The sequence below is a fragment of the Prunus mume genome, linkage group LG2 (genome assembly GCF_029339155.1).
Source record: "Prunus mume cultivar Tortuosa linkage group LG2, ASM2933915v1, whole genome shotgun sequence".
Classification (NCBI taxonomy): Eukaryota; Viridiplantae; Streptophyta; class Magnoliopsida; order Rosales; family Rosaceae; genus Prunus; species Prunus mume.
Window position 1 is genome coordinate 20462621 of NC_142699.1, and position 24741 is coordinate 20487361.

The 24741-nt window shown below is 36.7% G+C and overlaps 1 protein-coding gene and 1 pseudogene across 2 annotated transcripts; one reads left to right on the forward strand and one right to left on the reverse strand.

Annotated features, from left to right (window-relative positions):
• The first annotated feature begins 230 nt into the window (after positions 1-230).
• Positions 231-13103, forward strand: LOC103321625 (alpha-amylase 3, chloroplastic-like; annotated as a pseudogene). The gene is made up of 13 exons (XR_016124005.1): positions 231-459; positions 709-839; positions 954-1008; positions 1082-1204; positions 1325-1444; positions 1993-2347; positions 3177-3834; positions 4256-4445; positions 9819-9924; positions 10733-10983; positions 11576-11698; positions 12268-12435; positions 12553-13103. The product of XR_016124005.1 is annotated as an alpha-amylase 3, chloroplastic-like (transcript).
• An 8361-nt stretch (positions 13104-21464) lies between these two features.
• On the reverse strand, positions 21465-24338 carry LOC103321624 (UDP-galactose/UDP-glucose transporter 3). Its single transcript, XM_008223453.2, has 7 exons — positions 24026-24338; positions 23775-23872; positions 23526-23656; positions 22940-22970; positions 22610-22713; positions 22293-22414; positions 21465-22098 (listed from the first exon to the last, which is right to left on the reverse strand). Exons 1-7 carry the CDS (start codon positions 24127-24129, stop codon positions 21690-21692), a joined length of 999 nt encoding a protein of 332 aa, XP_008221675.2. The 5' UTR covers positions 24130-24338; the 3' UTR covers positions 21465-21689.
• Positions 24339-24741: the final 403 nt, after the last annotated feature.

Below are 24741 nucleotides of genomic sequence, written 5' to 3' on the forward strand. Positions count from 1 at the left end.
AGATATCTGTATACGGAAGAATGGAGGTGAGAATTGAGGGGCGAGGATTCTGTAGCAATGAAACCCTAGGGATATAAAGCCTTAATTGAGGAACTTAAATGAGAACAGATCGCAACCGTTGGATAAAATTAGACGGCTGGATTAAAAGAGCATCTTAAGTTGCATCCGGGTTGAAGACAACCCGAAATAAAGACCCAAGGCTTGACAAATATACCGATGAAACACCGCTGGCTCTTCGTTGAGCTCGGACGAGATTTGAATTGTAGGGCATTACATATATGTTAAAGAAATTGACTAGAGTTAGTTCGTTGCTGCAAATACCTACGATTTTATTTTGTCGTGGTCCTGATAAAATCTGTGTTTACACTGATAGTTCCGGCGGGTTACGGGTAGCAAAACTACAGTTTGATGCCGTCCTCTTCTACCGTAAAAGATAGAGCCCTTATCAAGCACACACAAGTGAGAAAATTACAAAGATAGAGCATCTTAAGTTACACCTTCTGTTCTGTATATATTTTCAGTTGATCAGATATAGCTGTTCTGCAATTTCTCTTGATGATCAGTGTTTCCAGAGCTGGAAACTTGTAGTGGTGTTCGTTTATTTCTTATAAATTTTACTCTTTCCTGTGTGTTCTCGGCGACCATACAGAGCGTCAAGTTTTATTTCTGAGTTTAGCGATGTCTTATTTAGTCTACTTGAACTTGTAGGTGGAGGGGAAGATCTTTGTCAGATTAGATCATGGGAAGAATGCCAAGAATTGGATGCTGACCGTTGGTTGTAGTCTTCCTGGAAAATGGGTTCTTCACTGGGGAGTTTCTTATGTTGACGACGTTGGCAGGTAAAGCTTCCACTTAATGTTAGATTGCAATTACTCTCTGTCTCTCTCCCTGTCTCTCCATGGTGTTATACTAATCTCATAATAACTTAAGGAATGCATATTTATTTTTTGCAGTGAATGGGATCAACCTCCTAGTGAAATGAGGCCACCTGGTTCAATTCCCATCAAGGTATGTATTGGGTTCTTAAGTTTGATTGCGGAGCTCCGTTCAATATGAATTTGAAATACTTGTGGAATTTCAGGACTATGCAATAGATACACCCTTGAATAAATCAGCGTTGCCCGTAGGAGGTGATCAATCTCATGAAGTGAAGATTGATGTTAAACCCAACAGTGCAATTGCAGCGATAAATTTTGTTCTCAAGGTTCTAATTTTCAACTATTAACAGTTGAGAATTTCGTCCCTTTATGTTAGATATGCAGGCTGTTATTGTGCATCTTTTTGTGAGAATTTCTGCCCTTGTTGGTGGGTTTTGGTGGTGCAGGATGAAGAAACTGGTGCCTGGTATCAGCATAGAGGAGAGATTTTAGAGTTCCTCTTGTGGACTACCCACAAGAGGATGAAAATGTGGTTGGAGCAAAATGGGGCCTGGGCGCATGGCCAGGTTGTCAAAGCCATTCTATTCTCTGGTCTACTTGATTTGTTTTGTTCGTAATACTGTTGGATCTTTTACACTTACCAACGATTTGCAGCCTGAACCAATTTGTGATTTTCCAAGAAATGGTGTAACAAAATCTTGGAGGAGTGATGAGTGTCCTAGTAAAACATAATAGTGAAACTGACTCCCTTGTTTCTATACATCTTTAAAAAAAAATTGAGGACAGGACCCACTTTCAAAACAGACTAGTAAGGTCAATATGTATAAATGATTCCTTGTCTAGTTATTCTTGTAGTTATATACTGAAATGGAAAGCAGGTGTTTAGTAGCATGAATTCTTCCTGAGTTTATCTAGCGTGAATTTATGTCAATGCCAATAGTTGAGCCAAGTGGCTGTCTCGCAGTCACTGCTACTAAGTTGTAGAGCCCAAACATGCCCACTCTTGTCGGCTGTGGAGGTGGGTTATGGGTGGTTGGTTTAGGATCTTCAGTTTTTCTCAAGAGTTATCCAACTTGAAATGAAAGAAAGTTGCTTGTCTCCTGTTCAATTCTAGGAGATTTGGGGAAGCTATCAAATGCGTTTGTCAAAGCAGAATCACCGTACTCCAAAGATCAAGATAGCAGCAATGAATCCAGAGACCCTCAACAGAAACTAGGCATGTAGAAGAGTTCTATGAAGAACTGCCCATTGCAAAAGAAATTGCTGTGGATAATTCAGTAACTGTTTCTGTAAGGAAGTGCCCTGAGACAGCTAAGAATCTTCTATGCTTAGAAACAGATTTGCCTGATCATGTTGTTGTTCACTGGGGAGTTTGTAGAGATGATACTAAAAGATGGGAAATTCCAGCTGCCCCACATACACAAGAAACAGTAGTATTCAAGGACAAGGCTTTGCGGACTCAATTACAGGTTTCTATGACCTTTTCCTTTCTTTTCTATTCCCTCTCCTTTCTTGTGCGATTATTTCTTGACGGCTTTGCTATAGGTGTTTTTTTTTTTGGGTAATATAACATTGAATATATGTATACCTCTTTTAGCTACTATCACAATCTTACTATTCTAATTACGGGATCACTGTTAATTTCTTCCTCTTTTTTTTTAATTTAGATTTTTGCTCAAAGAAACAATTTCTAATACTTTGCAGGACAACATAATAACTGGAGATCAAGGAGTTGAGTGCGAGTTTGTGCTCACTTCATCATGCACAAATATGTGCCTTTTAAATTTCTACTTAAATTACTAATTAGGTCATCATCTTTGAAGATCATGAAACTCATGCTACAATGTTAGTTTTCGTTAACTCTTCAGGCATACAAATACCTTTGTGTTGGTTGGAGCATGATTTTGAACAATGGAGACATGGGATTGTTTTTGAGAGCATTTATATGATCAAAACCCAATCTGAAGATTTTGTTAGCAGTTCAGTGCACACGTACTTGGTGTACATTATTTAGATGATAGGGAAATGGTGAATGCAAATAAGTTCTGGCTATAATCATCTTCATGCTTGTAATTGTTTGGTTAGTCATTAATCTTAAATTTACTGTCATTATACTATATGTTCTTCTCCAGAAAAAAAAAAAACCTTTCAAATCAAGGTTTCCTAGTTGTGTTGTGCCTACTTGAGAAATTTTTAATTAAGCTGATCAATAATGGATTATTTTCTTGATCAGTTTTGTTATTTTCACGGGTATCCTTTTTTTGTTTGGTCGAATTCTCATGGGTATCCTGTGTGCAGCAAAAAGAGGGTGGAAAAGGATATTGGGCATTGTTTACTTTGGAAGAAGGACTCGCAGGATTTCTTTTTGTTTTCAAGCTAAATGAAAGTACGTGGTTGAAATGTGCGGGCAATGACTTGTACATCCCTCTGCCCAGCTGAAATCACTGAATTGCTCTACCTAGAGAGGTTCCATCTGAAGATGCAAAGGTACCCGACAGTAGTACAGAAGCAGTTCAAGAAAAAAAAATACTGCATATACCAATGGAATAATAAATGAAATAAGGAACTTGGTGAGTGACATTTCCTCTGAGAAGAATCAAAAGACAAAGTCCAAAGAAGCACAAGAAAGCATTCTTCAAGAAATAGAAAAATTGGCTTCCGAAGCCTATAGTATCTTCCGAAGCACTGTTCCAACTTTCACAGAGGAAGCAATTTCAGAGACTGAAGAATTGAAAGCCCCTGCCAAAATATGCCCAGGGATAGGCACAGGTTTTGAAATATTGTGCCAAGATTATAACTGGGAATCTCATAAATCTGGAAGATGGTGCATGGAACTCCAAAGTAAAGCTGCAGAATTATCTTCACTAGGTTTCACTGTGATTTGGTTACCACCCCCTACAGACTGTGTGTCACCTGTAGGGTACATGCTGAAGGATTTATATAATCTGAACTCCAGGTACCATATCTGAAATTCATAATACACATAATAATTTTGTCATGGTCTTCATAGTTCACTCCAAATAATTGAGCTAGCTCTGTTCTGCTTTCACTTTGATTACTATTTTCACTTGTGTTTTTCAAAAATTTATAACTATTTTTGTAACATCTCTTGAAAAAAAAAGTAGTTTGGCATACCTCTGCTTGCTTGGTTTATGCGCATTCTGATCAACATACCAATCACTTGTTGAACCTTAAGGTTTCATTCTTTATCGTTTATGGGAATGGTAGTAAATTCCCTTTAATTTGGTTCAGAGGGTTACTTTTCTTTTCTAGTCTTCATATTGAACTTTCATATAAGAGATGCTAGTTAGTATCATTGTATAGAGTATACTGTAAAAACTAAAAAGTACTGATTGCTGCTGTCTCACACTTCTCAGATACGGAAATATTGACGAACTGAAGGAGACTGCGAGGACATTCCATAAAGTCGGTATAAAAGTTCTTGGAGATGCTGTGCTGAACCACCGTTGTGCAGAATATCAGAATCAAAATGGTATTTGGAATATCTTTGGTGGTCGTTTAAATTGGGATGATCGTGCAGTTGTTGCCGACGATCCACATTTTCAGGTATTTAGTTTTTCTTCCACATTTTCAGTTCTTTAGTTTTTCTGTGCCCGTCTTAATTTCATTTCTAGAATGTTCATGGGTATGCTCAGAAAGAGACATGATATTTAGTTTATTTCATGTGCTTGCATGTGTACATGTGATACTGTAGTTTATGAACTTGTTAGCATGTGATACTGCGGTTTATTTCCTGTGCACAGATGTGCTCATGTGATACGGTAGAATATGACCTTGCTAGCATGTGACAATCATACAAAGTAACCTGAAATTCGTTTCTGGAATGTTCACGGTGCTCAGCATTACAAGGGACAAACATAGTGCATTTAAGGTCCAAATCGACAAAATGGTGACCTAAATTCGTATTTGATTTCAATAATATGAATAATGGAAGGAACTGTTTACTGGAACATGTTACCTGTTCTTTACACTATCTTCTTCCGTCCCCTTTTCTTCACATGTATAGTTAAAAAACTGATTGTCTAGGTCTGTTCATTTTATGGTTGATTGTATACTAATTTTGGAAAGTATTTTGTAATCTCTATAGGTTACTAAAAGTAATATAGAATGAATGTGATATGTGGGAAGAAGAAATTATATTACTTCTAGATTTGTATTAGACTACTTTTGTTGAAGGGGTAAAAAGTGTGAACCTTGCAGCTTTTGGAATTGCCTTCGTATGTCTATCATATGTGCAGAGTGAATGTTTATATGCCGAAGTTTGCCTAGTACGTTATCTTGGTGACGTTTTGTATGCAGTATGTTTTGAGATTGGTGAAAATGCCTTCTTTCTGTTCTACAGGGCAGGGGCAATAAAAGTAGTGGGGAGTGTTTTCATGCTGCTCCAAACATTGATCGTTCACAAGATTTTGTGAGGAAGGATATCAAAGAATGGTTACACTGGCTAAGGTTAATAGTCTGGACTATTTACTCCATTTCCTAAAATGTTCTTATTATTTGAGAATTCAACTTAAGATTTGTACCACACTATGAGTAAACACAATACTGTATGTAAAAGAGAAATGCGCATCCTAGAAACTAAAAAGTAGATCATGAAGCTAGATCATCTCTCTGTTATAGGACGTGTGTAAGTTTGGGCACATTCACATGCTAGATCATAGACTTGAGTTATTGTGCTATGGAAATTACAGTAGAGGTCATAGTACCTTCAAGGGGTGTCTCATAGCATTTCTCGGGATTTTCCATAGAGCAAGTCCTAGTTGCCACCTAGCCTTGAGACCCTTTGTTCTTTTGAGAAATAAATGCACTGATGTCTTCTTGAGTGGGTTCATGGTCTTTTGAGTTTAAAGGCAGTCTGTTAAAGGTTTCTTTGATGGTATAAACTTACATTGTTTTTATTTTCATGAGAAAAAAGTAGTATACTTTTACTGGTTGTCTTTTCTTTCCATGGGGCCAATTTATGCTTTCTAGTGAATTGCTTCTAATTTGGGTTTTCCAGCAAGCAATTGGTTCTTTTCATACTTCTCCTTTTCTTGGATTGAATATTTGAAGAGTTCTTGAGATGAGGTTATCTCATGCATTTCTTATACATATGCTGACGTATGGACGTTCCTTCAAAAATTATGGACTTGTTATTTTTTATTGTATTGAAGTGCATTTTCCTTATGCTGCATACGTTGAAAGTTTACTCTAGCATTTTGATGTAAATGTATGAGTGACTGTCACAGGGAAGAAATTGGGTATGACGGATGGAGGCTTGATTTCGTTAGAGGATTTTGGGGTGGTTATGTCAAGGACTACATTGATTCTACTGAGCCATACTTTGCTGTAGCGAGTACTGGGATTCCCTATGTTATACATACAGTGAAATGGATCACAATCAAGATGCACACAGGCAGAGAATTGTTGATTGGATCAATGCTACTAATGGAACTGCTGGTGCATTTGATGTCACAACAAAAGGGATTCTCCATGCAGTAAGTGTTCATCTTTGTAATTTTAAATTACAACTGCCAATTTTTTCTCAATTGGTCCCTATAGTACACCACCGTGGTATCAGATGGGCTTGTATTGATTCATAGGTTTATGTCAATTTTATTTTTCTTCATACTATAGTGTTGACTTGTGTGTTGAATTTCTGCATCCATTTAGCGGGTGCCGCATTATCAGGCGTTAAAGTAAAATATTGCTTATAGTTTTTGGCAGAATTCTGGTTGTTCCATAAGAAGCAGTATCACCTAGTGGCAAACCATGTTTCTAAATCAATGAAAAAGGGCTTTTGAGAGTTTTCACCTACTTAGAAAGGACCTAGTTTGCACCTCAAGTATTGGCCTAAAGTTAGCATTTTAAGTGGTACATAATTGATGCAGGGCAGCGGCTATAAGCTGCTGTCCAGCGACCCAAACATACCCAAAATACAGAGAATAGAAGGATAAAGCAGTAGAATCGAAGTTGGAACGAAGATAATTGAGTTCTAGGGCAAAATCCCAACAGAAACTCTATAGACTAATGTCTGAAATTATATTCATAAAAAAAACTAAATACAAAAGTCTCTAAATAGCTTATTTATACTAAAATACACCAGCCAAGATTCCTGTTCCTAGTTTAATAAGAAACCCTAATTGACAAAGGAAATTAAAACCTAAACAGGAAATTAAACCAAATCCTAGTAAGAATAGGAAAACAAGTAATAAAATAACCTATTAATTTAATATAACTAAAACTTAGCCTTATTGGCTGATGCTCACTTAGATTAGGAAGTCTAATAGATGCTCCTGCATCAACTCCACCGGGTTGGGAAGAATTCTTCCTCGAATTCCAATCTTTTGGTGAAAACCGCCTAGACATAACCTCCTCTTAGATAAGTTGTCCATAGAACTTTGGCCTTGATATTGAACCTTCCCACACCAAAGAAATAGATATTTAGAATATTTGATCCTTCTGGAACAGTACCAGATATCTTCTGCAGCCAAACTCTCAGTCCAAAAACTCTTCACGCCAAAAACCCGTAGTCTAACAAGGTCAATGACGTTCTTGGTAGTTTGCAAATTAAAAGAATCAAACCCAAGAAAATCACCATACTCATAAGTATCACCTTTGAAGGAATTCATCTAATCTCCAACAATTCCCCCAAGAATTTCTTGAATCCCCTTTCCTTCAAATGTGGGTTGATTGTGTTGCTTCAAAAGTTCAAACCCAGCTTCTTTGTGATTCACTGCCTTCAAGATTACACTAGATTCAGCTTGTTTACTCTCATCAAATACCTTGTCAAAAGCTTTCTCAATTCCCAAACAAACTTCACAATCTTCTTCCAAACAACAGTCAAACACGGGAGGGTTTTCTAAATTTAGGATATTGTCATCTTCTAATTTATTCGAAGCTCCCTCAACATCCTTCTTAGTAACAAGTGGATACACAGACGCCACCTTCTTGCTCTCAATGTCAAACTCATGGCAGAATCCTTCTTCAAGCGACTGCAAAGTCCACTTTCTTCCATCCTTATAGAATGAATAGGTGTTAGCTTTAGTAGAATGCATCATGTCTTTGTCAAACAACCATGGTCTTCCCAATAAGATATGACATGCGTCTGTGGGAACAACATCACACCAAGCTTCATCCTCAATGGTATTACCAATAGTAAATTTAACCAAACACCTTGAAGTGATTGGTACTTCGCTTCCCTTTCGAAACCATGCAACCTTGTAGGGATTAGGATGCTTCTCAATTGGTAACTTCAATTTTTCTACCACCTCCTTTAAAATAATGTTTTCACTACTTCCTCCATCAAGAATCACGTTGCACACCTTTTCCCCACAAAGGACCTGTGTTCGGGATATATTATGTCGACGCCAATCCTCTTCCTCAATTTTGGGAGTTGTCATCACTCGTCTTACCAACAAACATTCTCCTTCAACTGGTAAGAGATCAATAACTTCCTCTTCGTTGCCATAAACATCATACAATGGTTCTGGAAAGTTGATCTTATCACCTACCAAATTTATTCTTCTTTGTGGGCAAGCGTAAGATTTACGCCCCACCTCTCCGCAATTAAAACATCGAGCTTGTGAAGTACTTCCAGTCTTGGAATTCTTGACATTAGCGCTGTTTAGAGGATGAAATTGTGTTATTTCCTTCCCCTTTTCACTCTTATCAGCACCCGAGTTCCTACCACCTATTCGGGATCGACAACGTAGCGATTTATTGTCGCCAAACAATCATCAAGAAATAGAAAAATTGGCTTCCGAAGCCTATAGTATCTTCCTAGCGATTTATTGTCGCCAAACAATCATCAAGAAATAGAAAAATTGGCTTCCGAAGCCTATAGTATCTTCCGAAGCACTGTTCCAACTTTCACAGAGGAAGCAATTTCAGAGACTGAAGAATTGAAATCCCCCGCCAAAATATGCTCAGGGACAGGCACAGGTTTTGAAATATTGTGCCAAGGTTTTAACTGGGAATCTCATAAATCTGGAAGATGGTACATGGAACTCCAAAGTAAAGCTGCAGAATTATCTTCACTAGGTTTCACTGTGATTTGGTTACCACCCGCTACAGACTCTGTGTCACCTGAAGGGTACATGCTGAAGGATTTATATAATCTGAACTCCAGGTACCATATCTTAACTTCATAATACACATAATAATTTTCTCATGGTCTTCGTAGTTCACTCCAAATAATTGAGCTAGCTCTGTTCTGCTTTCATTTTGATTACTATTTTCACTTGTGTTTTTCAAAAATTTATAACTATTTTTGTAACATCTCTTGAAAAAAAAAATGTAGTTTGGCATACCTCTGCTTGCTTGGTTTATGCGCATTCTGATCAACATACCAATCACTTGTTGAACCTTAAGGTTTCATTCTTTATCGTTTATGGGAATGGTAGTAAATTTCCTTTTATTTGGTTCAGAGGGTTACTTTTCTTTTCTAGTCTTCATATTGAACTTTCATATAAGAGATGCTAGTTAGTATCATTATACAGAGTATACTGTGAAAACTAAAAAAGTACTGATTGCTGCTGTCTCACACTTCTCAGATACGGAAATATTGACGAACTGAAGGAGACTGTGAGGACGTTCCATAAAGTCGGTATAAAAGTTCTTGGAGATGCTGTGCTGAACCACTTTTGTGCAGAATATCAGAATCAAAATGGTATTTTGTAATGTCTATAGGTTACTAAAAGTAATATAGAATAAATGTGATATGTGGGAAAAAGAAATTATATTACTTATAGATTAGACTACTTTTGTTGAAGGGGTAAAAAGTGTGAACCTTGCAGCTTATGGAATTGCCTTTGTATGTCTATCATATGTGCAGAGTGAATGTTTATATGCCGAAGTTTGCCTAGTACATTATCTCGGTGACATTTTGTATGCAGTATGTTTTCAGATTGGTGAAAATGCCTTCTTTCTGTTCTACAGGGCAGGGGCAATAAAAGTAGTGGGGAGTGTTTTCATGCTGCTCCAAACATTGATCATTCACAAGATTTTGTGAGGAAGGATATCAAAGAATGGTTACACTGGCTAAGGTTAATAGTCTGGACTATTTACTCCATTTCCTAAGATGTTCTTATTATTTGAGAATTCAACTTAAGATTTGTACCACACTATGACTAAACACAATACTGTATGTAAAAGAGAAATGCACATCCTAGAAACTAAAAAGTAGATCCTGAAGCTAGATCATCTCTCTTTTGTAGCACGTGTGTAAGTTCGGGCACATTCACATGCTAGATCATAGACTTGAGTTATTGTGCTATGGAAATTATAGTAGAGGTCATAGTACCTTCAAGGGTGTCTCGTGGCATTTCTCAGGATTTTCCATAGAGCAAGTCCTAGTTGCTACCTAGCCTTGAGACCCTTTGTTCTTTTGAGAAATAAATGCACTGATGTCTTCTTGAGTGGGTTCATGGTCTTTTGAGTTTAAAGGCAGTCTGTTAAAGGTTTCATTGATGGTATAAACTTACATTGTTTTTATTTTGACGAGAAAAATGTAGTATACTTTTACTGGTTGTCTTTTCTTTCCATGGGGCCAGTTTATGCTTTCTAGTGAATTGCTTCTAATTTGGGTTTTCCAACAAGCAATTGGTTCTTTTCATACTTCTTTTCTTGAATTGAATATTTCAAGAGTTCTTGAGATGAGGTTGTCTCATGCATTTCTTATACATATGCTGACGTACAATATCAGTTTGGCCTTTGCATTTAATATTTATGGACGTTCCTTCAAAAATTATGGACTTGTTATATTTTATCGTATTGAAGTGCATTTCCCTTATGTTTCATATGTTGAAAGTTTACTCTAGCATTTTGATGTAAATGTATGAGTGACTGTCACGGGGAAGAAGTTGGGTATGACGGATGGAGGCTTGATTTTGTTAGAGGATTTTGGGGTGGTTATGTCAAGGACTACATAGATTCTACTGAGCCCTACTTTGCTGTAGGCAAGTATTGGGATTCCCTATGTTATACATACGGTGAAATGGATCACAATCAAGATGCACACGGGCAGAGAATTGTTGATTGGATCAATGCTACTAATGGAACTGCTGGTGCATTTGATGTCACAACAAAAGGGATTCTCCATGCAGTATGTGTTCATCTTTGTAATTTTAAATTACAACTGCCAATTTTGTTCTCAATTGGTCCCTATAGTACACCCCCGTGGTATCAGATGGGCTTGTATTGATTCATAGGTTTATGTTAATTTTATTTTTCTTCATACTATAGTGCTGACTTGTGTGTTGAATTTTAGCATCCATTTAGCGGGTGCCACATTATCAGGCATTAAAGTAAAATATTGCTTATAGTTTTTGGCAGAATTCTGGTTGTTCCATAAGAAGCAGTATCACCTAGTGGCAAACCATGTTTCTAAATCAAAGAAAAAGGGCTTTTGAGAGTGCTCGCCTACTTAGAAAGGACCTAGTTTGCACCTCAAGTATTGGCCTAAAGTTAGCATTTTAAGTGGTACATAATACTCAAATGCGTATATGTGATATGATCAACTATATTAGCTTGTTTTCCTTTTATAATCTGATTTTGTTCGATGTCCAGTCAAGAGGTTCAGTAACTGTTCTGTTGAATGATATGCTTGTGGATACACTAGCCATTGTCTATGAACTATAGTTATTTGCCTTCCACATTCGTATGATACTTTTGTTCACATAGAATATATTTTGTAGGCACTGGAAAGATGCGAGTATTGGCGATTATCAGATCAGAAGGGAAAGCCTCCAGGGGTTCTTGGATGGTGGCCATCTCGTTCTGTCACTTTCATAGAGAATCACGATACTGGTTCTACTCAGGTTTGAACTTCTTTGATCTTGAATCCCCTGTTATTTTCTAGCCAAGAAGAATATTGATCTGTCCCTATCGGACAGCTGAGGTTAAAATCCACCTACCTCCAACAGCCCGTATCAGATTCAAGCTTGGGTAGGACATTGATCTAAATTTTACCTTTTAACATGATACAATCCAATTGAGAATGAAGGCATTTTCCTACACTGAATTGCTTTCCTTAAATAACGGGCAACTTTTATTTCTAGATGACATTCATGAGAAATCCTGTCGATCATTTCAAAAAAATTTGTTGTTTTAAGACCTCTTTGCTAGAAAACTTAAAGTTCACTACCTGGGTTTGAAATGGGCCCTTCCATACGAGCTCTTCCCAAGTGATGGAATTGGTCTCTTTTACATTCTGGATGGATCACCATATATCTTGAGTTATCTCTTGCTCCTCCAACCTTCCTTTCAGGAATTCAGATAAGTGGAGAGCAGAGAGTAGTGTTTGGACCTTTCTATAGTGTCATCATTACTTTTGATATTTTAGGAGTAACCAGCTACAAATTTTTACTTTCATTCTTTCCTTTTGAAGGGTCATTGGAGGTTTCCACATGATAAAGAAATGCAAGGATATGCTTACATTCTGACTCATCCAGGAACACCAACAGTTTTCTATGACCACATTTTCTCTCACTACCATTCTGAAATTAAAGCTCTACTCTCTCTGAGAAACCGGAACAAGCTCAACTGTCGGAGTAGAGTAAGTATCAATAACCAAGTTGTAGGCTTCATTCACTATCGAACTAGATGTCTGTTTCTGTTCTTCTGTGGAACATATTATCACAGCATCGATTTGATTTTTCATTTCACAATATAGGTTAAAATTACCAAGGCAGAAAGAGACGTGTATGCGGCCATCATTGATGAAAAGGTTGCCGTAAAAATCGGACCAGATCACTATGAACCCCCAAGTGGACCTCGGCAGAGACTACAATGTCTGGAAAGCATCATAACTTTGTCCACAACGATATTGTGTAGCTATGAGTATATAAAAGTTGATTGCAGGATGATTCAATAAGGAAGTTCCCATATTTTACATCTAAGCAAATCAAAGGGTGCCAAGTTAGAATAATATGTACTTCTTTCTGGAGGTCTGGCAGAGAACCTTGAATGAAGTTTTCTTGCCATGCATTTCCGGAGTTCAAGGGATTGTCAAAGCTCAACAGACGATCGGAAAGACCTGCTTTCAGCAATAGAAAATTGCAGCGAGTCGGCTAGGTGTGGAAGTGGTAAGTATGTTTTAGGTTCAAAAGGGCAGTGTTTCTATCATGTACACTTGATATTTATTGTGATTCCTTCTATGCAAAAACATGTTCTGGTGTATATTCCATTAATGTGTAAACAAGATATCGTTCATTGATTAATTAATAGGGACATTTTGGAAAAAGCAAAAGGAGAGAGAAAAATTTTAAAAGAACCAAAAATGGACAAAAATGCCCTTATTTATTTTTAGATTTCCTAAGAAATCCAATACATTTGCATGTCTTTGATTTGAAAGTTGAGTGATTTTTTTGTCTTTTTTGAAAAAGCTTTGGCTTTTTTCAAAAGTGAAATTTTTTTTTATGTCTAAAACCTAAAAAACCTTAATTTTAATAAAGCAATGTTTTTAACTAAAAATGTTTTAATTGAAAGGAGCTTGTAGCTCAAGAGGTTAAGAGTATTTACCCATATCCATGGGGTCCTAGTTTTGATTCTTCCTCCCTAATATCGCTTGTATATAAAATATTTTTAAAAACTCATAATGTTTTAATTAGTGCATCATGATTTGTAACGAGAACACAATGACACGTGGGATAACTTCCACGTGTTATTGTGTTATTGGCCGGGGATACCAAAAAGTGCTATTCCCGTTGCATGAGAGTCTCTCTCCATGGACATTGAGCCGACTATAGCAGTTTTATTTAAGCTTATTTACTACAGTACTCATTGAAACTTCTGTCAAATCTCATTTTATCCCTTCCCCCCAAAGTTAAAAGTGTCTCACTTAACCTTCTTGACTGTGGTATTGTATTTCACTTTACCCCCCACCGTTAACGCTATCCAAAAGGCAGTTAAAAATGTTGACGCGGCACGGTTATTAAGGTAAAAGCACACGGTGGCCAATTGTTGAGCATAATCAGCGTCTTACGTGGCAAAGTGGACCCCATATGCTTTTAAAATCGAAATCTAAGTAGCTGAGTTTGTAGATTTGGCCAAAAGAAGAAGCTTCTAAGTCGAAAAAATTTGGGGATTAGGGTATGGAGTGTAAAATCGAAGAGAGGGAGAGAGAGAGAGAGAGTATGATAAGGAGCAAATATTGCAGAAGAATCAAATTCTTGGGAGAAGTGCGAATATCGGAAAGACTGAAGAAGACAATGACGGTACGAGAGAAAAAGGAGGTTCTTAACACCAATACGGTAAGTGGCCCTTGTTGTCTATATAATTCACAAGTAAAGGTATTATCAGCCTATATATCTTATATGATAATCCGTTAAATGTGATTATGACACCAAAGCAATTGTTTAGCAATACCCCAAAAGTGCATATAAGTGTGACTTCCTCGAAGCATCATTATAGATTTCTCTCTCACCACTAATACTTGGTGTTACTTTTCATGCATGATTCAACATTGCTTGTTCCTTTGTAGATCTATTGGGTGCATATATGAAACTTGTACATTATTAACTCCCATGATTAATGTGTTTGGATGACAACATTCTGCCTTCATCTTATAGGCAAACATGCTAGCTTGAATGTGAGTCATTTTCTAGTTGTCTCAGACGCCCAAATTTCAAACCATTTTTCTTTTTCTTTTTTTCTTACTTTGATTTCATCTTTTAGCTTCCACGCACTTTCCCAAATTTTAAAACCATTTTTCTTTTTCTTTTTCTAGTTTCGCTGCTTGCTTGCTTCTGCCTTGTGCCTTTGTTGGGGTTGAGGATGCTTTGGGAGGCTGTGGTGGCGATCATTTAAGGGTGTGGTGGCTAGCTGGGGTTGCGTTGGGTTGGGGGGGACTGTTCTTGAGTGCTGGCTGGTTGGGGAGGGGATGCAAGTTTGGACCAAAATACCCCCTAATAGATAACAAAAGTTAGAATAATTTGATGGAAATTAGAATTGTCCTTAAATTACTACAATAATTTGATTGGATAACATGTTCTTTACAAGTGGAGGTGGCTCCAAGGCATGGAGATAAAATATTTTTTATTTAAAAAAAAATAAACAAATCGGAGATTCAGGACGGGTTTGGGAATGAACCAAAAAAGAAAAGACAAAGAACAAAGAACCCCAAAAGAAAAAGGAAAAGACTAGAATAAGTACCAAAATTTACAACAATAAGTATTACAAAAATCGCATACAATATATAGCTGTGTGAGTTTGTTCATTTACCGTGCAAGACAATACATGGTATTATAATTAGTTTTTGCATGCAGGGGCTAGAAGCGACGTACGAGAAGCTATAGGCTGCCCACGTCCACCGAGTAACTCTTCACAAACCAAGTCGGCGTATGTTTTGTTTTGTGTGGGTTTTGCTTTGCTTTCTATAGCAGGGGCTAGAAGCAAGAGGTACGATAGAAAGCTATGGGCTGAGCAAGGGACCACCACATTTGAGATTTTGATGGAGGGCTGTGTGATAAAGAAGGCCTGTGGATTTGGATCTTGGATGGGATCGATTTCCTCACAAGTTCATACACTCATGCACACACGTAAAAAAAAAATATCATTCATAGGTTTCAATTTTAAAAAAGCAATACACAACACAACATCCTCCAGTCGAGGCATGTCACTTCGTCTCCATAACTTCAATGATCCTGGAAATATACACGTGCCACCCCTATCTCATCTTACGATCATTATTTTGTTAATTATTTTTTAAGGACAGAGGAAACTTATTGTTTTTGATTTTGTAATGAAATAAGGCAGGACATAGCTCACCCAATCAGGAGCTTCGTAAACAATACACACGGCAAGAAGGAGTGGTACTAGGCTTACCTATAACTTAATGATTTTATATTATTTTTGCCTTTTATTTATTTATTTTGTAAGTTTCTTTTCTTTAGGAGGTGAAAAAGTGCTTCACACTTGTAGCTGTTGGTTTCTTGGGGTTTATCCCCCTGCTTCATCAACACAGAAAAAAGTGCTTGACACTAGGAAAAAAATTTACAACTTATAACTAGATTAAAGAGAGCTTCAGCAAAATATCATTACATTCATTTCATTTGGTAATGTCTCTTTCAGAGAAAAACTAACTAATGGCTATATGTTCTACAGAAAAAATAGAATCCAAAATGGAAGTCGTACCAGTTACTTTGTTGGACCTTGATCAAACACCCATTGTAAGTTAGACATCCAAATCTCAAAATCATCTATTGAGTCTTCGCACAGAGGGCCCACGACCGGATCTGGAGCCTCAGCTGCAGGGGGAAAGGTTATATCACCAAATGGACCCTCTGGGGGAAAAGTTAAACCAGCTAATGGAAATGGAGCCTCAGGTTATGGGGAAAGGTTAAGTCACCAAAATCTGCCAATAGAGTTGGTGGAAGAGGAAATTCTTGGGAGGAAGAAAGGCTCAAAGATCAACAACTAAGAGAGGAGGAGGAGCTGAACGTGGGAGAGGGAGAGGGAGAGGGAGAAGGATAGGTAGAGGCAGAACTCCGTGCCTTTTTCTTCACATAGCCACAACGGGCTGGAACGTCGCGGACTCTGCCGCCGACGGTCTAGCTCCGGTTGCAAGAATTGCAGAAGTACCTTGGTTGCTCAAGATTTTTGTTGTTATAATGGGAAAATTTTGGTGGATTTGGAGGCACAACAAAGGCACTGTAGACCGCTGGTTCGTGGCGGTGGTGCCACACCAAAAAAGGCCCTCTTAGGCATTTGGATTATGGGGAAAGTTAGATTATGGGGAAAGTTGATTTCTGGGCAAACTGGGTCTGATGGTATGAAAAAGTAGCAAAAGAGAAGATAAACAGTGTTGGGGAGGGTTATATAGTCATTTACTATGCACATATTTGTACAAATAATTGAATAAAAACGTGTCTTGCCATATATATATATATATATATATATAAAGCAAAAGGGAGAGAATGGTGAAACATTCAAAATACCAGAAAATGCCCTTGATTTGCAAATATTAAGAATTAAAATTATTAATTAAATGAGGACAATATTGTAAATTCACACTTTTTCTTATTAAAAAAATTAAAATTAAAAGAAAAATTAGATAATGAATCACATTTTTATGGAACACAACTACCTATATTATATTTTCTTAATTCTAAAAAAAAAAGAATAAAAAAAAAGAAAGAAAACCAATTGGAACATGCATGAGCATGCGCAAAGGGGCTTGTTAAGAGAAACGCAAAAGGGGTTTTCATTATTTTTCTTTGGCTTTTTTTTTCCCTTAATATTTATTAGAATGGCATATTATACAATTACTTATTTGGAGGGAGAAACTCAAAACTAGCCATGTAAATGCTTCCTAGTGTGTTAAATTTTTTCTAAAATCAATTAGAAAATGAAAAGTGGAATGAATTGTTGCCATATGGAATTAACATAATTCAATTAACCAAAAACGGAAAGGCAAAGAACAATGAACCCCCCGAAGAAAATAGAAAAGACTATAACAAGTATCAAAAACTCAATCTTCGGCCCAAGCATTAAGGTGGAAAATTTGCACATGGCCCCAAATCTTAAGGTTTGGTATATTTCTTCCTTAAGCATTTTTGCTTGTACCCCCTTATTCATTTATGCATTACTTTATAAATTACCCTGATTAGGGTAGTAAAAAGTTTCATACTCTAAGACTAACACAACGATCGTTGATGGTGGTGGATACTGCATAAGCGCCTTCGAAGCTGTAATAAAATCGTTACCATATGATGTTTCATACGATTTATATCCTTATGCAAAGTCTAACGGTGAGAACGCTTGCAGTTACAATACCGGTTGTTGTTGGTCAAGAATATTCAGAAATGTGAAGAAGTCATGAAGGAGCTCGAGAACACAATTAATTAGTGGAACAGAATTATTAAGTTTTCATAATTGCTGTATGATAATTAATCAAATAATATAGCTGGGCATTGTATATATTCACCTTAAAACAAATATATATATATATATATATGTGTGTGTATTATAATTTATAAACAATTAGTAACATGGATTACTTTAACCAGATGTACCAAATCTTCATTTTCTCCTCAACAATGAAAGGAGAATATTTGTTTTGTGAGGTTTAATCAGTGTACAAAAACAAAAACCGATGTCTAAAACATAAACAACGACGTTCCCATAAACTAAAAGATGTTTAAAGCGTATTATATGTCATTTGTCTCTCAAAAACCGCCGTAACATGACATAACCACGTCATGCACCTTTACTCACCGAGGCTTATGTAGTTATCCTCGTCGATAACCACAATAAAACCAATGTGTTAACAATTTTTCCCGACTGTTTCTTGCGGACTGGTCCTGGAAATTGATCAAAGAAGGCCCTTTGACAGAGTTAGACGTCACTTTTTATAAATAACCGACGTGTAAAAGATTTAAAATGACATTATATTACTCAATATCGATGTACAAAGTTTCCCACACGGCGGTTTTTCTCAAAGGATGACGTTATAAACAGTATTTAATGCGTGGATAGGAACACAACCGACGTGGATTATTTATTCAACGACCGTTGTGTTTAAATAAAGGACGTGGTTATTTATTTTACTACGTCTGGAGATCCAGCTTCTTGACATTGTAATTTCTTACCACATTGGTTTTGATAACATAATGACGTGGTTGTCCTTTTAAAAGTAGCTTGTTTAACCTGCCTTGACGTATGTATGCGCGAATACGTCAGTTGTTTTAGACTAGCCGACATGCAGAACATCTGTCATGACAGTTAATGGAACTGAACGGCCTTTATTTAGCTCTTTAGACGACGGTTTATTTTAAGCAAACTGTCTTGATTTCATTTTCAGATGTTTGTTTTTTTTGTTTCACGGTCTTTTGCCTTTTAAAACCCGATGTTGTTTTTATCTTAGACGTCTGTGTTTCCAATTTTTTTACCGGACCGTCATACTTTTCAGCTTTAACCCAGCTTTTTTAATTTTTAATTTGTCGTGCCCAAAGCCTGCATAATTAAAATGTGATCAGGATTAAAATGTTGTACAAAATTATTAATTAATATCATACAATTAACTGAATAACTAATGTCATACATTACAACAATCAATCAATCCATATATCTTCACATCCATCTCTAATATTTTCATTCCCAAACTCATCACCCACTAGGTCATCAAATGTGTCAACATTTGGTATCCCTATAGTAAATGGCTCACACTCAATTCTAGTATCACCTAGCACATCATTACCAATAACGTCATTATATTCTATATTACGGCATTGATAACACTACCGACCAACCACGATGCATTAGGTCATCAACATGAAATACTTGTTTGACTTGAGAAGCCATAACAAATTGGTCATTCATATGTCCAATTTTACTCAGATCTACAAGGGTAAATCCAAGTTTGTCGACTACAAAACCAGAAGTGTTATCTATCCAATCACACCTCAAGGCTGAGATTCTAAACTTTTGGTAGTCAATGTCCCAAATTTCTTGAATAACACCACAAAAACTCATATTAGAGACAATAGAGTTTTTATCCTTGGCACTAGCAACTTGCATAATATGTGCAAGTAAATAAACTCCACTATTTTGGACAGTTCGCACATCATCTTGTGCCTTGGTGTTAAATTTAACACCATTAATAAGATAGCTCCTATATGATGGCACTGCCATGCTTGGACCAGTTGCTAGCCACCTCAAAGTTTCTGATGCCATTATGCTCTTCCTCATTAAGTTCACTTTGAACCTACAAATTAATCATATATATCTTAATTGAATATAACATATAGAATGGAAAGAAAATTAAAAGTTGAATATGCATGTCATTCAATAACATATATATACCTTGAAGTGGAGCCATTGAATGAAAGTGTTATTGTGCTTATCTTGCAGCCACTTTGTTCTTTTTCTAAATTTTGGATATGTGATCTTGATGTGGATCATATGTTCCCTACATTGACACGAAAAAATCAAGCATTATTATGACCCCTTGTATATATGATAAACATAAATTGTATTTGAGTGGAAGGGCAAATAGGTCATTTGTGCCCCGCATATGCCAAGTGTCGGACATGCACAAGGTTCGACTCGAACTCCAAAGTGGAATTTGGGTCGGGTCCTGTCACTACATGTCCCCTGAGTCTTGCTAGGAATGAGGCTTGGGTTGACTTTGTGTTACCGAGGCCTGTGAGGATGTGTCACATTATGTGACACAAGGAATTGACGGCATAATATGGGAAATAAATAGAAAATCATGGAATTGATGGTACATTGTTGGAATTGATGAAAAATTGGTGGAATTGACGGTTCACAAATGGGGGTACGCCTAGGTAGAGAGTATTTTGGTTTTAAGATGTTTAAACTAAAATTGATGATCTTATCTTGGTATTTTGAATAAAAGTTTTAATACCTATTTTCTAATTTATGAGATAAGGATTGAAGGTTTCCAAGTTTTAAGGATTTTCTATAATTCATATCTATTTCCTTAAGTGATGAAATTGTTTTTACATATGAAAAAGGGAAACATGTTTCATTTAAATTATTGATATTGACATTAAGGTTTCACGTGGTCAATACTATTTTAATAATCATCTCGTTTTCCTACTTATAAGTAATAAGTTAATTATGTGTGTGTGTGTGTGTGTGTGTGTGTATATATATATGCACATGTGAGATGAGTAGAAGATTGTTCTAACCTCAATAGCCCTTGATTGAGTTTCGGTGGATTGATCTGAATTATTTATGAAGATTTCTCGACTTTATTTGATTAAGTTGTCTTTGTTTACTTACAATTTATGTAGAAAGAACTACATATGGCTTGATCTCATAGCAAGGGTACGTAGGCAACCTAGAGTTACTTGGTGCAACCACAAGATCAAGTGTTGAAAATTTTGTTCAGTTAAGTTATATTGGAACTTGATAACATATTCATGTTGTTCTAAGAGTTGAGACCAGTTTTGATGGTAGAATGATTTTTTTTTTTCAGTACAAAGAGGTCTAAAACTATATCAAGTTATTGGTCTGATGCATGCTGAACATTTGGGATTTGGTTTTCAATATTAATTGTTGATTTACAGGTGGAATTTTTATTATTATTATTATTATTTTTTTGGAATGTCCGTTTTACAGGGGAGATTTTGCCGATTTTTTGGTAGAAGTCAAACCGTAAAAGAAATTTGAGTTTTAATTAGAAGGGCAATTTGGTCAAGTGTGCCCAAAGACATGCCAGTGTTGGACACGCTAGGGTTTGGCTCAAATTCCAAAGTGGAATTTGGGTCGGGTCTTGTCAATTTTAATTAATTCGAGTTCTAAGTTGGCTGACTTTTTAATTCAAGGGGTTAAGTCCGATTAGGGTCCTAGTTTGGGGGTATTTCAGCAATTAACTCTAATGAAAAATGTGAAAGACAATTGAGTTATTTCGGCAATTTCCTGATATACTGATTGTCATAATCATAAAAATATATAGAGGCTTTTACCTTTTAATTTTTTTATTAAATAAATTAATACCTCCACTTTTACCTTAACAATTCCTGTTGTGGAAATTTATGAACTTGATGAGTTATTATTAAATCTTAATATATAATATTAAATTTTTCATGATCATGTTTCATAATAGTGTGACAATGATTTGGAGTGGTGAGCGTTTCTAGCTCCAAAGTTTACAACTAAATACTTATGTATCGAGGATCTATTCAATTACATTACAAATACTTTGAATGTTGAACTACAAGGTTCAATGCCTAAAATGATGAGATGAGCAATGAGGGAAAACAAGGGGGTAGTTTATATCAAGGTTTTGGTTGGGAAGAAAAAGAAAACAAGGTTTGAATATATCTAAGTACAAAATTGTTGTTACATTGACTTTCTCTTCTTCGGCACTCTCTGCAACTTCCTCCACTTGAGGTAGGTGTTATACGACAGCCCAGAAAAGACCATGACAACAGACCCCCATTGCCTTGTTGACAGAGGATTGCCACTCAGCAAGGAAGACACCACAATGCTTACAAACTTGCGGGTAGTGGTAATGGTGGTGTTAGCTAAGGAGCCAAATCGGCTTATGGTTAGGAAAATGAAGTTCTGGCCAACAGCACCACAGAGACAAAAGAGAAGAATGTCCCAAGCTGCTTCTGGATGCCTCTTGCAGAACTGGACTGCCTCAAATCCGCTGCCCCATGGCCAACCAAACATGTAGACCATGTTGTATATGGTACCCCATAAATTCATGCCTAACATTATTTCCCAGGCGCTTGTCTTTGGATACCTGAGCAAAGGATGCAAGTAAAAGGATTAAGACTGAATTCTATACTGGTTGCACACGGATGAATCGAAATATCAATTTAATTAATCTAATCCTATAGTAAGAATAGTTCAGATTCATGTGTGTCAAAGAATAACCGAAAAATCAACCAGTACAGGAATGGTTGTAGAAGGATGATGTTGTTCTTTAGATCATACCTTGCTTTTATGGAATCCTGGGTGGCATTTGTGAATCCATCAAAAGCAAGGTTTAGGAAACACAGTCCATACCCAAGGGGTGCATTTGGGTGAGCCAACTTGCTGATAGTCTTCGAGCTAGTCTGAAATTGACCCAAGCATACATGACAAAAACATAAGAATAGCAACAAAAACTGCTAGATGCATTCACTAATTGTATGAAGAATTATTGAGGACAAATTACAAACAGAAAATTGACGAAAGCAAAAGAAGAGTTTCATTATTGTTCCATTCTTAAGACAATATACGCGCACACACACATGCACACGATCTCTCACCTTCAAGAGTGCAAATATGGATACCCCTCCAGCAACAAGGAGAGTGCAAACATATTCGGGAAAGCTGTATCTTTGCTTGTAGACCAGAGTACCCATTAGCATCACTGCACACAAGTAATAATCTCTTATTAACTCCGCCATTTGCAACAATATCTTTTACTTTGTTTGTATTTGTTTAAGAAACAAAAAAAATAATCAGAAGGATAGTCCACAATCTTAACTACCAGAACATAATTTTACAATCAAATGCTGAATCCCTTATTGAACTTAATGATAAGCATGCTTCTTGTAGTAAGATACACAAATATAACAAACTTGTAAATATCTGACCTGGAATCATTTTTGAGGACTTTGCCAAGACCTGCAAGTAAAAACCATAGCTTTAATATCCCAAATCAACAGATCCATATATTTGCCAGGGTAAGGAGATCCATAAATTGCTATTTTTCATATTTGTTTTAATTTAGTTTAATATAGAGATTTTTAAAAACTCTTTTCTGGTCGTCACTTCAATTACCAATTCAACACCCTGATCAACTCAACTCAACGCAACTAATCATTTGTCCCAAAATTTAAAGAGATTTCGACTACATGGACTTTTGCTCCAAACTAATAGAGGTCCTAAGAACATAAACATTTTTCTGCCACTGAATTTAATCCAAAGGAAATGAAATACTCCACTAATATGTGACAATCATCTGCCTCTGGGCTGATTTGACCCTAAAGAAACCCAAATCAGGCAAACTAGAACTAAGACAGAATAGGCATTAAAGCAGATGGCCAATGCAACCAATTTCAATTATATATATATATATATATATATATATATATATATAGCCATAGCCATATTCTTTCATACTGCCCATTTGGGTTACTGGCCTGGGTACATCATCAAAAAGAGAACTTGAAAGCAAACCTGAGCCGGGTAACTGATATACTTCAAAGCTTCAATCCCCATAGCGGGTCCAATCGTATTAGTAATCCCTGCACTCCAGTATGTCCACAAAGGCGCACCTCCAGCATTCCGACTATTCCAAAGCTTTATCACTGTTTAAATAAACCACATGACAACATTATTATTTAGTTTTTTTCTTTTTTTCTTTTACTAGCTCAAATCAGTCCACATTACAAGAAATGCAAGGTAAACAGAGAGATTGAAGCTTACTTATATAGGACCAGATTAGGCAGACCACATTTTGGGCCAAGTTCAGGAACGCAAGGTGCTCGAACCTATTCCCATCTGGCCCGAACCGCTTCGTGGACCTAGAAGAAAGATCACAACAGCACCAGATTTTGGTCATGTCAAAGATTGAATCTCAAAATTTTGCAGACAATTTAAGGAGCTCAAAAAATCCCCAAAAGGTTGCGTGATCTGCGAAATCCCCAAATGCAGAGAACAGAAAGAAGACGACTTACAGAGTTTCCTGAAGAACGCCTTGGTAAATATAAGCAGTCCAAATTCCGACGACGCAGAAGCTGAACACCAACACACGCTGGAGCAACGACCCGTGAACTTCCATTTCGGCGCCGATATAATGTGGCCGGAAATATTCCTCTGGATCCGGCCGCTGCCACTTTTTTGGTTTTCCTTTTCCAATTGTTGTTGTTGTTGTTTTTTTTCACCAAAATTTGGGTCGAGATGAGAAGGTTTAAGAGGAAAGGAAGCAGCAGCGGGAGATGGAAGCTACAAGCAAATTAGCCAAGTAATTTTGTTCATAACTGCCACAATACCGGAAACGGGAAGAGACGGTTGATATAGGAGGGCGCGCAGAGGCTACGTGGGTTTTTGAACGTGGACGCTTGTGATTGGGTGGATGACTCTACCTCGCGTTTCTCATTGGCTGCAGAAACGCGGACCCTTCTCCTTGGCAGTTGGCACAATATTGCTATTTATTTTTTTGAGTTTAGGGTTATATTTATTTTGGTAGCATTAACTTCAGTTCATGGGGCAGCTTAATTATCAGTATTTTTTATTTTAACATTCAAATATATGTACCTTTTGAAATAGTTTCAACGTGCTTCTGTTGTTAGGTTGTTGGTTAACAAATTTGTTAAACGAACACGTGTCAGTGTCATGCTTGATAAAATTTAATATTCGTGTTTTCAATTTTAACATTTGTTTCCTAAAATTA

Excerpts from the sequence above, each read along its gene's own strand:
- LOC103321624 (XM_008223453.2), bottom strand. The coding sequence starts at position 24,129 with ATGGAAGTTCACGGGTCGTTGCTCCAGCGTGTGTTGGTGTTCAGCTTC. Across the intron at positions 23,873-24,025 it reads GGCGTTCTTCAGGAAACTCT|GTCCACGAAGCGGTTCGGGC; the intron begins GTAAGTCGTCTT and ends TCTTTCTTCTAG. Across the intron at positions 23,657-23,774 it reads CCTAATCTGGTCCTATATAA|TGATAAAGCTTTGGAATAGT; the intron begins GTAAGCTTCAAT and ends TTATTTAAACAG.